Source organism: Condylura cristata, unplaced genomic scaffold (genome assembly GCF_000260355.1).
Source record: "Condylura cristata isolate star-nosed mole 26May11 unplaced genomic scaffold, ConCri1.0 scaffold00026, whole genome shotgun sequence".
In the NCBI taxonomy this organism is placed as follows: Eukaryota; Metazoa; Chordata; class Mammalia; order Eulipotyphla; family Talpidae; genus Condylura; species Condylura cristata.
Window position 1 is genome coordinate 29,297,269 of NW_004567127.1, and position 13,336 is coordinate 29,310,604.

General features: G+C 44.1%; 1 protein-coding gene across 1 annotated transcript; it reads left to right on the forward strand.

The window, feature by feature from the left end:
• Positions 1–203: 203 nt before the first annotated feature.
• On the forward strand, positions 204–8,398 carry IL12B (interleukin 12B). The gene is made up of 6 exons (XM_004689824.1): positions 204–291; positions 1,585–1,860; positions 2,419–2,536; positions 4,497–4,714; positions 6,367–6,524; positions 8,267–8,398. Exons 1-6 carry the CDS (start codon positions 204–206, stop codon positions 8,396–8,398), a joined length of 990 nt encoding a protein of 329 aa, XP_004689881.1.
• Positions 8,399–13,336: the final 4,938 nt, after the last annotated feature.

Below are 13,336 nucleotides of genomic sequence, written 5' to 3' on the forward strand. Positions count from 1 at the left end.
ATAGTCTGCACTTCTCTATTTGGAAAAGTTCTTACCCGGAGAGCTGCATCAGGCTCCTGAAATCCATGTCGCATTGACCTGACTATAGGGGAAAATAAAGATTAAAATAATGTACACAGAGTGTGGATATGGCTTCTAGCGGAAACTGAATAAATGTTGATGTTCCCTCTTCTCTTTCCCTGCCTCTCTGTCCCCTCTTGCAGATGCTGCAGCAGCAGTTGGTCCTCTCTTGGGTTTCCCTGGTTTTGCTGGCAACACCTCTCCTGGCTATATGGGAACTGGAGAAAAACGGTAACCAGCCACGCCTTATTCTTGGTGGAGACCCCAGAATCTAAGCCAGAAGTCTCAGGCAGCCCCCGTGGGAAGGTCAGGCTAAAACGCGCCAGCATGAGTGGACCTCCTGGTGGTAGCAACGCTGGGCAGCACTCCTCCCTCCTTGGGGAGCATTTGTCTGGTGTGGCTTTCACATAGATGCCAGAGATGGAGCCTTTGGTGGGCCAGGTAGGAAAGGAGATAGGGAATTTGGTGCAGCAATACTGAGAAAAATAGCTGCATCATATGACCCTAATATTAAAATTCCAAATGGAGATTAGAAAAGTATTAGAGTTGGGCCCTCCCTGTTGGCGCAGGGGGTTAGGCATTGCAAGCTAGCTGCAGCCACTTCAGTGCAAGTTCAATCCCCAGCCCCGGAGGTGACCCACAGGGTGCGGCAGACCTCTCCTGACCCGCCCACTGCTCTCCTCAGCAGTGTACTTGGTCGATCTGCTCCCCACTCTGTCTCCGGTGAATCCGCTCCTGCACCTCTGGCCTGTACCCCAGTTCTGTATACATAAATAAATAAATCTTAAAAAAGAAAGAAAAGTGTAAGAGCTGTGTCCTCCACCTGCCCCTCCAGCAGTTGGCACTAAGGTGGCTCACTTCTGATGAAGCATTTTGGGGAAAATATTGTTCTTTTAGACTCACATTGATTTGGGTTCAAAGGCTGTTTTTGCCTTTGAAACAGGTTGTGCAACCTTGAACTGAGTCATCTCTGAGCCTGAGTGTCCTCCACTGTAAACTGGGGGTTGCAAAGTGACCCCTACTACATGGTTTAGATGTTAGTGAAGGCAGAAGACAGTTGCTAAAATGAAAGTAAATGTTAGCTAGTATTATTGTCTTGGCTGTTTAAAATGTCTCTGAAGATTATGCAGAATTTCTTTTTTATTATCCCAGTGATAAATCAAAACTGTTAGCAGAATAATAACATATGTATTAGTAGAATAAGGGACTTCCTCTTGCTTCCACCAGGCCTGCAGCAAGAGACCTGTGCTGCTTGCCTTTTTGGGGTATCAGCGTCTGCCAGCTAATCAAAGGTTAATTAAAAAAGGCACTGACCAGTTCATGAGTTAATGGCAGTAATGAAACTCCTTGCTTCTGTCACCCACGACCAAGCCCAAGTGGGGCCCAGTACCCTGAGATGACCTTGGCATGTACTTATTGTTATAAGCAGGGTGTGTAGGCAAGAGGGATGCCCTGGTGCCTTATAAGGTGCAGTCCCAGAGTTCACTGAGCTTATATGCAGTTCTCCGCTTCCTTGCCCTCCAGTTTATGTGGTCGAGCTGGATTGGCATCCAGATGCCCCTAGAGAGACAGTGGTTCTTACCTGCGATACAGACGAAGATGATGGCATCACCTGGACCTCAGACCGGAGCAGTGAGATCCTAGGCTCAGGCAAGACCTTGACCATCCAAGTCAAAGAGTTTGGAGATGCCGGCCAGTACAACTGTCACAAAGGCGGTCACGTTCTCAGTCAGTTGCTCCTGTTGCTTCACAAAAGAGAAGATGGGGTTTGGTCCTCTGATATCTTAAAAAACCAGAAAGGTAACTCCATTCCCTGGGTTGGTGTCCATCTTCTTCATCATAAGAGACACAAAGAATTCAAAAGGCAAGACAAATCAGTGTAGTGAATGAGTTGATATCAAGTCCATGCAGATCCTGAATTTTGCTTTGCTTTCCCGGACCATTTGGGTGATCAAACATCATATTCATTCTCATGTTGTATTCCATGGAGAATCTATTTTTCTTGACATTGCCTTAAATAATAGTGTTATTATTGGATGACTAGCAGAAAGTGGTCAGTGTCTCACTTCTTGGTTACTTGCTACCTACACTATCTCTTAGGAGAGAGTTGGTAACCATACTGCCCCTCAGCGTTGCTTGACACCTTTGTGCCAGCCTTGGGCTCATGTTAGGCCACAGTAGCCTCTGCAGGATCAGCATCCTCTCAGGCAACCCCTACTAGAAAAGCAGCATTATTCCCCAAGGAAATAAATGGAGGAACTTCAACCTTATGTCACTTGGTGGCTTATGACTAATCACAACCCAAGGCTTTCTGGAAGAAAACCCTAAAGACTGAATTTTTGTTCTTTATTCATCCAGAGCCCCCAAATAAGAGCTTTTTAAAATGTGAGGCAAAGAATTATTCCGGTCGTTTCACCTGCTGGTGGCTGACAGCACTCAGTACAGACTTGAGATTCAGTATGAAGAGCAGCAAAGGGTAAGTGGGACCACTTTGGCTTTCAGTGTTTTGCTAAAACTATTTCCTTAAGAAAATAAGGGTGACCTAGCAATGGCCTAGTCAGTCAAGATAAGGGAGAAAACAAAACAATTGCCTATTATTTTCCAACCTACCCTCCTTGCCTAGGTAGGGGAAAGACTTTTGAGACTCAAGTCAGTCTCCTGACTGAATGTATGTGTAGAATAGAATATTATTGGAATGTAAGGAAAGCGTTCCGGTCTGAATCCACTCACCCAAGTGCCCTGGTAATGCCTCATTAGTGCTCCTGGTACCACTGACAGGCATAAAGGGAAAAATCAAAGCTACGAGTGATTTACCCCTAGAGTTGAAAATAGACATAAGAACTCTAGGGCCTGGATTTGGAAAGCTGTGAAGGCCAGCCCAAACTCTGTTGAGGCCTCTAGAAATGCCTCCAGGCAGGGTCAGTAAATCTCTTCTGCTGACTCCAGCGTACTTGGACTTTCTTTGAGAAAACAGCTTCCTGGGATACAGGCCCTGCATTGGCCTCCTGTGTGGCTCCTTCCCTCATAGTCTGAGTTCTCAAGAAATAGAAGATAACTGAGCAAACTCTCAGCCATCATCATAGCCTGGCCACTGTTTACAAGACTAAGCCAGCCATTGAGATTTCACTTTTCTGTCTTTAAAATTAAAATACTGGGCCTCCCTAGTGGTGCAAGGGGTTAAAGTGCAGCACTATCAAGCTATCCACAGCCACTGCAACACAAGTTCAATCCCCAGCCAGGGAGGTGACCCACATGGCGCAGCAGACCTCTCCTGTCTCACTCACCGCTCCCCTCAGCAGTGTATTTCAATAAATCTGCCTACTCTACTCCACATTCTGTCTCTGTTGTCTCCTTTCACTCCCCACCACATCTGGCCTGTACCCCATTTCTTATATGCACAAATCTTTAAAAAAAATTTTTTAAGGCCCCCCTGGTGGCTCAGCGGGTTAAAACATAGCACTGAGAAGCTAAAGCCCCTTCAACATGAGTTTGATCCCCACACCGGAGGTGACCACATGGCACGGCAGACCTCTACTGACCCGCCTGCTGCTCCCCTCAGTCAGCCTGTTCTGCTCCCCACTCTATCTCTGGTGAATCCTCTCACCACCCCTGAGCCTCTGGCCTGTACCCCAGTTCTGTGTGCATAAATAAATACATCTTTTTAAAAAAATTTTTTTTTTAATTAAAATGCTTAGCAGAGAGACGCTGAGACAAGTGCACAAAGGCATACATAGATGCAGTGTTCACTATGACACCTTTGGTATCAGCAGGAAGAGGCTCAATGCAATGTGTACATTACACTCTGGTTAGATGTGCGATACTGAAATGAACAACCCAATCTATGTTCTGTAGTGGGGAGCACTCCAAAATATGTTCATTGGGAAAAAGCCGTCTTATTTCATAAATAAGAGATATTTATAATCTATAATGTAGTTGAGAAATAAATCAATATGTGCATATATTAACAATATATGTATGTGTGCATATAGTCGGGTGAAGATGGGATTGCTTTGAATATTCATTGAAAAGCTCTGGAGAGAGACAGCTATGAATACTATTTTTGTCTGGGGAATAAGATTAGGGTTAAAAAAGATGCACACAATCCCTTTGTAGGTATCTTTAGCTTTTTAATTTTCATATTTAGCATGTACCGATTTTCTAATTCAAATGGGGAATATGAATTTAAAATTCTTAGTAAGGAAATTAACCAAAGATCTAAAAATTTCCAGATTCACTTAGGCCAGAGGCATTGAAACGTGGAACTGTCATTAAATAGTTACACCATCTCTTGAGGCAGAGCGTGGCCTCTTGGAGAGAGCAGTGTCTTACACCTGGGGAGAAATCAGTGTGTCCCCAGCTGGCTCTCTAGCTCTGACCCATAGGAAGTCACCAGCAAATATGGGCCCCACAGTAATGATGTCCGTCTTTGATTTCAGCTCCTCTGACCCCCGAGGGGTGACATGTGGCCAAGTGACACGCTCAGATGAGAAGGTCCGAGTAGACCACAGGGACTACTACAAGTATACAGTAGCATGTCAGGAGGGCAGCGCTTGTCCAGCCGCCGAGGAGACCCTGCCTATTGAAGTTGTGATGGACGCTGTTCACAAGCTCAAGTATGAAAACTACACCAGCAGCTTCTTCATCAGGGACATCAGTGAGTTTGCGTGATTCCATGTGCTAATATGCTTGCCTGCTGTCCAGCACGTGTCCACAATGCCCCAGCCCTAGGCCGAGGAGCTCCTGGGATTAGCCCTTTGATCCTGTACTCCAAAAAATAAAAAATACAAAGTACACTGTAGGTATTACCATATGCATTTTAAGGAAAAGGAAATTGAGTCTTTTATTTTTCCTTAAAGATTTATTTTATTTATGTATGCATACAAGAACTGAGGTGTAGGCCAGAGGTGCAGGGTGGTGAGAAGATTCACCAGAGACAGAGTGGGGAGCAAAACAGGCAGATGGACTGAAGTGCACAGCTGAGGTGGGCAGTGGGCGAGACAGAAGAAGAAAGGCTGTAGCACCATGTATGTCAGCTCCCTGCCAAAGGATCGAACTCATGCTGCAGTGGCTGTGGATAGCTTCATAGTGCTGAGACTTAACTTGCACCACCAGGGAGACCTCTGGAAATTAAGTCTTTGGTTAGAACACTCATAGCCATTCAGAACCCCAGATCTGTCCTACTGGTAAAGCCCCCCAGCGCTCCAGGTAGTTTCCATGAGGAGTCCCAGAGCAGCCCCAGGAGCATAACACAGCCAGCCCTCTGTCAGGGAGAGGCCAGCATGCAGCACTAGCCCCACTTGGTGTACTGAGTGTGTGGAACCTCATGTGTAGGTTGTGTGTTCATACTCAGTGAGATTTGACAATGACACACTCTCCTAACAATGCATTTCTCAGAAGGGGTCCCCTTCCTATGTGACAAGTGACTATATTTCTTCAGAGCCAGGGCTTTTCTACTGAACCCTACCACCTATTCCCAACTGCTTTCTCTAGCATTTGAAAAGAGACTTCTTGATTAGAATGTAAATGCTCCAAAGTGGACATTTCTAATAGGCAGATTTTACAATTTGTCCACTGAATTGCCCCAGGAATGCCTTGCAAAGGAACCACAGGCCTTTTGTGGCATTTGTGGAGAGTTGCCTTCTGTGGGGAGATCTGGTGCACATGAGGGTGGGGGACAGGAGATGGTTCTTCAGGCAGATGATGTTTAGCTGAGACTAAGGGAAGATCATTCACAGAGCATCGGCAGGGTTCCTGGCCTTTGTGTGGAGTGGGGCTGGACCTAGAGGGCCCGGTACATTTCTTGACCATCCTCCTTCAGCTGCGTAAGGACAGACTTGGAGACCTTCACTGCTGTACCCCTATACCTGGTCCCTAGCTGGTATGTCATGGATGCTCAATGATGATTTATTGCATAAGTGATGATTTATTGCATATGTGCATGAACCATTGCACAGAAACTAGTTAGCTATAATTAGGACAAGTCACTGCCAGATGCCACGAAAAGACAAAAGAGCCACAGTAAGAAATCTCTCACTCCCATTCAGCAGCTCAGCATGCTTCTCAGTTCAGCGCTATGAAGGGGATTGACAGTTCTCGCACTGGTTTAACTGTAAAGGATGTGGTGATTGGGCTCATGTGGCTTCCACAGCGCCAACACCTCAGGTGCTAGCAGGTACTAGGGAAGTTAAGTAACTATCATGGGGACACCCAGCTGGCCCAAGATGAAAGTAGGTTCTGAAGTCAGACCTACTTCATGCCCAAGTCACACCAGGAAAATAAGGGGCATTTTTCTATCTTCTTCTTCAGTCAAGCCAGACCCGCCCAAGAACCTGCAGCTAAATCCTTTAAAGAACTCTAAACATGTGGAGGTCAACTGGGAGTACCCTGACACCTGGAGCACCCCACATTCCTACTTCTCCCTGACATTTTGTGTTCGGGTCCTGGAGAAGAACAAGAAAGAAAGGGTATGTTGTGATTCAAGTTCTAAATATTCTGTATATACTATAGAATATATTCTATATATTCCTTATATTCAGGATTATGCAGGCCCACATCAAGGAGATGAACAAGTGATAAGAACCACCAAGATTTTCAGGGGACCCTGCATGCCCGTGTCTATGCTAAGGTTTACTGGGGTGTCTCACCTTGTCCTCTCATATGCCTCACAGGCAGGCAGTATTGTTATCACCACAAGGGAACACATGGAATCCCAGGGAGGTTAATTAAGAGTTTCAAATTATTGTTTCAACTGAGTGAATATAGTGAATGCTATGTCTGACTCCAAACAGATAACTCCCAGCTCTTCCACATATGGGGAATTGATTTTATTAAATAGATGGTTGCCATTTACATGGACTAAGATGATGATTTACAGACTTTCTTGTCTTGGTCTCATCAACCCAGCATCTCAGAGACACTCCAGCCTCCTTTCAAATTTGCTTTTAAAAAAACCTCATTTTAAAATTGCTGCATAAAAGCCCCATTTAATATAGCTTTTGCCATGGAGAGAAAACTCAGTGACTGACAGTTTTTTTTTCATTCTAGGGGGAAGGGCTATTCTGGAGTATCTGAGATTATCTAATCACTTTAAACCTTGAGCTCTAGCTTCCCTACTTAATGGCTGTATCATTAATAGAAATACTTACTGACCAATTTCTACATGGTTAAAGATTTTTCTAAAAGAGATTTACTTTTTATTTATGCATACAAGAACTGGGGTACAGGATAGAGGATTCACTAGAGATAGAGTGGGGAGCAGAACAGACAGAATGACTGAAATATACTGGAGGGAGCAGTGGGCAAGACAGTAGAGGTCTGCTGGGCCATGTGGGTCACCCCCTGGCCAGGGAATCAAACTTGTGCTGCCATAGCTGCAGATAGTTTCATAATGCTGCGGGGTTGTTTTTTTTTTTTTTTTTTTTTTTTTTTATGATTTCTTTATTTGCATATGTTTTACATCAGATGTAGTCCCCATAGAATTTCCACCACCAACTCACCCATGCACCATCACTTCAGTCCTTGATGCTCTTCCTGCCTGGTTTTTTGTTTGGTTGGTTGGTTTTTTTGTTTTTTGTTTTTTTTGTATCTTCTCCCTCAGCCTTCCCCTGCAAAAGGTCTCCAAATTATAGCTTTCTGTTTAATTTGTTTAGTTTTGTTGTATTTTTTGTTTAATTTTAAGATGTTATTTTTTCCCCCTGATCTCTCATTTGGTGCTGCACTTTAACCTGTTGCGCCACCAGGAAGGGCCATGCATGGTTAAAGATTTTGCTAAGAGTGGCACATGGTTATTACCTTTAGCTTTTACCATCTGTGAAGTGGGTGTGATTGTTATCAGGTATTATTATAAATGAGGAAACAAAGACAGACCTTTTCCTCTGGCAACAAAGCTTATCAGTAGCGATACCTGGATTTTGAACCCGAGTTGGCCTGATGAAAGATAGGGCTCTGGTATTCTCACTATCCAGGGGATTGGAGGAAATCTGTCTCAGTCCCACCTAGTGCTCGCGATCTTTTGGACTAGGCAGCTGTGCTGGAAAGACCCGACGTGGCCAAACTGCCTCCGGAGCTCGCGTCGGTTTAAGCTCTGTCGGTAGGGGGCGCTCGTTCTGCACACTCCCCTCTGACTTCGCTCCGGTGCCCTGACACCAAGGTGTGCTTGTTTGGTAAGATCATGCTTTGCAGACAAAGATGTCCCTCTTCGTTGCAGAAAATTAGAACCTTCACGGATGAAACCTCCACCGAGATCAAGTGCAACAAGGATGCCACAGTCCAAGTGCAAGCGCGGGACCGCTACTACAGCTCTTGGTGGAGCGAATGGGCGTCTGTGTCCTGCAGTTAGGTGAGCAGGTTGACAACCCCCTCGCACACTTACATATGTTCCCAAGTGCAGGACAAGAGTGGGGTCCCACAAGAGAGGAGGGCGGGGAGTGGACATCAGCACAGGGTCTTCATAGTCCGAAACACACACTTGTTCATTAACAGCTATTTATTCGATAACCATATTGTCCCAGGATCTACGCACAAGGGCACTTAGGTAATGTGGGAGCAAGTCTAAGCAAGTTTAGGCTTTGGATGCCTGTACTTAGCAAGAGCTAACAAAAAAAAAAGATTAACGTTGAAGTTCAGCTTCAGCCTGCCTCTATCTAAGATATGGGAAGGGAGAGAGTTAGTCCCAACCCCCACCCGCCAGCCTGGACAGCTGTCCCCTAACGTTAGAAACTGTGTGTTTGGTGGATAGAGGGGTGGCACTGGGGGCCACTGATGGGCTTTAAGCAAGGAAAACGACATGATCACATATTCTTTTCAGAACAGTCTCAACAAAGCCTCTGGCAAGCCAGGCCACTTTAAGGAGTGATCCAGACTGTGTAATAGTGTGAAATGAATTTGCCCTGACATTTCTAATACACACACACTGTTGGCACTCTTTTTCAGGTTCTCATGCCAAGATGAAACGTTGGAGGAAGAGATGATGCAAACATTTTAAAAGACTTCATGAAATAGATCCAAGAAGATGTTTTCTACCTGATTTGCTTTATTTTTTTAAAGATGAGACTGTGTTTGCTATATTTTAATATTTAAATGTTAAATATCCACCGGAACAATCAATTAATTTATTTATAGTCTAGCTAGCAGGTTGCCAGTGACCTTCATGTTATTTAAATATTTAAATAATTTATGTATTTATTAACTTATTACTGTTATTTAACATTTGCATACTAAGTTATGATTCAGTCTTATAATTTGGCTCACAAGAATTGGGGCCTATTATGAAAAATGTGAATGTATGTGTTATTTATACTGACCAACTTTTTAAGCAAGACTGCAAGTGCATCTTTTCTTTCTTACTTTTTTGCATAGACTGACTGGGGTGCAGGCTAGAGATGTGGAGGGTGGTGGTGAGAGGATTCACCAGAGACAGAGTGGGGAGCAGAATAGACAGATCTATTGAGATACACTGCTGAGGAGAGTAGCAGGCAAGACAGGAGAGGATGCTGTACTACATGGGTCACTTCCCTGGCAGGGGACCAAACAAACTCAGGCCTAAGCAGTAATAGTGCTAAAACTTAACCTCCAGGCCACCAGGGAGGACCATGTGCATCTGCTTTATAACAGCCAGCAGGAATACAATACTCTGAGGCCCACAACATAATTTATTTATGGTGGCTGGGAACATAGGCAATAGTAAATTGATAGAGACATGAGTCCCACTTGAGAAGTTTCTGGAAAAAAAAGGAGTTTTGTTCCTGTACCTATGAAGATATCCTAGGAGTGGTGCTGACCATTCAGAACCTCCTGTCCCTCCTGAAAGTTTAGTCTTTGGATACCTGAAGTTAGCAAAACCTAACAACAAAAGATAGAAACTGCAGTTCTGTTCATCCTCCCTTTAGAGATGGGAGAGAGACACAGAGACATCATGTGTCAGCGAAGTAAAAAAACTCCAGAGTCAGAATTTGCTCCTTAATAGCAACACAAAAAAAGCAAACAGATGCAGAGAAAACACTCAAGAATTACTTACTTGTCATGTGATGAGCCTGCCAGTGAGTGAGGTGTGACCAGAGGACTACTTGTAGGTGATCAATGTACTTTGTTCAAACTGACTACATCTGTTTCTGTTGACCTATTTATTGTTACATTTACATTTTATATTTCTGTTCATAGTAAACTTATAAAAGTGTATCTCTTCTTTGTCGTAATATTTTGGGCTTCCTCAGTCATAAGATTTTGGGCTTCCTCGACTGACTCTGTTATCTTGTTCCCATGTTTCTCAGGACTGAATTTTCTTCCCCTACCATTTAAGAATGCCCCTTCCTTGAAACTATTCCATTTACAGTTACTCAGAGTGGCCTTTTCCCAGGAATGTGTTGCTGAATTCAGGGAATGTCCCTGTGAGCTGACCCCGGGACCCTTTGCAAGGGCGCTGAGTTCATCATTCCTTCATCTGGGCCTGGAGTTCTTGCTTCTTTCATTGTCTGCCCTGGAATGGACTCTCCCGGTTTCTCCAGCTTCATAAAATAAAGCTCCAACCTGCAAGAGCCAGGGGCAGCCTGTCCCACAGGCCGAGCTCCAGTGTTTACTGGGCTTTGTCACTTGCCTGGATATCCCTTGGAGATGGGGGAGTCCCCCAAAAACCTTGGTTACTGTCCCCAGATGCTCACTCCTGGCACAATTTAAGAGATGGGTAAAATGTTAACTTCCATACAGCTAAATGCTAAAAAAAAAAAAATCACAGTACAGTGAGTGGGTCCTTGAACAATGTTTTGTTTTAACATTGATGAGAAAAAGAAACCAATCCATTGTGGCCTGAACCACCGTCTGTGTGGCGTCTGTTTCTTCTCCCCATGTCTGCAGGAGTTTCTCCAGAGACTCCAGTTTCCTTCCACACCCATGGCAAGCCCTTCCAGTTCCCTGGGTGTCTCCCCTGGAAAGAGCTAGTGATGAGATGGGAGAGAATGAAATCTACTAACTTAAAAAGTGAGCACATCTGGGCATCCTTGAATGGCAAGGTGATTATAATAGGGATGTTTATTTACATTCCTTATTTAAGCCCTGAATCTACTCTGATCTTGGTAGGGAGCAAAGGTAGGAAGCTCCTGTCATCCTGATCCAACATTTGAAACCCATCATTTTGTGTTATAAGCCCATCCTTGATAGTATGTGGTTGCTTAATAACTATGTGTCCTCCTACAGAGCTTTCATCTAGATTTACCAAAACACCTAATAGGCATTTAATGAGCAATATTAACCAAGAAAAAAAAAATCACTTTTCATAAGAACAAAACCTGAGAATCTTTGCTAAAACTTCTGACCAGCCTGGGGCAGAGCTCTAGTGTTCTGGGCCCTCCCGACCCAGTGCTCTCCTGACATGACCTCTGAGCAACTGATGTCACTTCCTTCGGAACATGCAATGGAGGGCTTTCCTCTTCATCCTTTTTCCCTCTTTGTCCTTTTTCCCCTCTTCTGCAGCTGTACCTCCATGTCATTGTTCTGATAGTCATCTACACTGACATTGTAATGCCCTTGACAATGGAGAGGTGGACAATTAAGATAGAGCGACTTAAATTATCATTTAAAAGGCAACCACTTGTTTATGAAGATACTGATACATACACAGGCAAAAGGGAAGGACAGATAAAACCCCATGCTGAGAGGCCCCTTCTAAATCAAAACGAAAAGGTGATCCTGACAGCATGCCTTGGAAAAGTAGTATAAATACTGGCACCAAATTTGGGGCAGCTTGAGATACTGCTGGAATCCGCATTTGTAGTCCTGAAACCTCCAAGTTTTAATGAGACCCTCCAGGAGCTCTGGCTTCCTCCCTGCAAGTGACCCTCTCTTCCCTGCAAGAGTCCAGACTCCAGAAATTCCCCCAACAGCGTCCCAAATACTATGTGCATTTCCCAAGCCTTCCCCCAGTTGTCCCAATTGAATTGTATTCTTAAACTATTGTAATGTGAATTTCCCTTAATAAATTCATATTCTAGTTCTATGCATTGGACTTGAGTTGTAAGTGAAATCTTCCAAGGTGGGTGGAGGACCCTTTGTGGAAGTGAACATGCTAGAGATGAACATACTAGAGATCCCAAACCTGATAAAACATTTTTAATGTGCTTTTTTTTTAATTGAACTATAACTGAGATAAAACATTATATTAGTTTCAGGCATGTGACTTGATGTGATACTTTGTATATACTGTAAAATGATCCCCACCATAAGTCTAGCTGACATAAGTCCCCTTACCTGATTGCAAAGTCACTTTTTCCTTCTTGTGATGAGGACTTTCAGGAGCTACACTCTTAATAACTTTCAGGTATGCAGTATCTTTGAAACTGGGAATCTAATCCTAGACAAAGAGTCAAATGTACTAGTAAACTAGCTCAGAATTGGGGGTAGACACCAGAACCCTAGTTCTAGCAAGCCCCAAGATGTGGCCTGTGACCAGCAGGGTGTGTGACACCACTGGGTGACTGTCCCCCAACTTGATGTCTCTCCTTGACTCTAAGATTGGGAAGTTAAGAAATCAACCATGAGGACCTCAAGACCCAAGTCTGGACATTCAGATGTAAGAAAGTTCTGGGCCCTCCCTGGTGGTGCAATGGGTTAAAGTGCAGCATTAGGAAGCCGCCACAATTGCTTCAGCATGAGTTCTATCCCCAGCCAAGGAGGTGACCCACATGGCACAGCAGACCTTTCCTGACCTGCCTGCTGCTCCCCTCAGCTGTATACTTCATCAGTCTGCCTGTTCTACTTCCCAATCTGTCTCTGGAGAATCCTCTCAGCATCCCTACACCTCTGGCTTCTATCCCAGCTCTGTATGCATAAATAAATAAATCTTTAAGAAAAAAGGTCCTGCTGGGGTTTTTAACCTAAAAAAATGTAGAGTCGTGACTAGCTAGCATCGACTTTTCCCTCCTTCCTCCCTTGAGCACATGAGATTTAAGTTGCAGAGGCAAGTATCATGAAGCCATCCTGTTACGATTCTAAAGGCAGAACTCTGAGATCCTAGCGATGCTGAACTAACCTCATAAGTACCTACTCAGACTTCTTCTTGTTATAAAGATACACCCATATTTGTATTTTTGAAATTGTGGTGAAATAGAAATAACATAAAAGTTACCGTTGTATCCACCTTTCAGGGTCCAATCCAATGGCATAAGTGCATTCACACTGCCTCGCAATCATCTGCACCGTCCACGTTCTACTTTCTCAATAACTCCATCCACATCCATGTTTGGTTTTAAAACAGAATGGGTGAGCTGAAATCAAATAAAGACGTTCT

Excerpts from the sequence above, each read along its gene's own strand:
- IL12B (XM_004689824.1), top strand. The coding sequence starts at position 204 with ATGCTGCAGCAGCAGTTGGTCCTCTCTTGGGTTTCCCTGGTTTTGCTG. Across the intron at positions 292-1,584 it reads ATGGGAACTGGAGAAAAACG|TTTATGTGGTCGAGCTGGAT; the intron begins GTAACCAGCCAC and ends CTTGCCCTCCAG. Across the intron at positions 6,525-8,266 it reads AGAAGAACAAGAAAGAAAGG|AAAATTAGAACCTTCACGGA; the intron begins GTATGTTGTGAT and ends TCTTCGTTGCAG.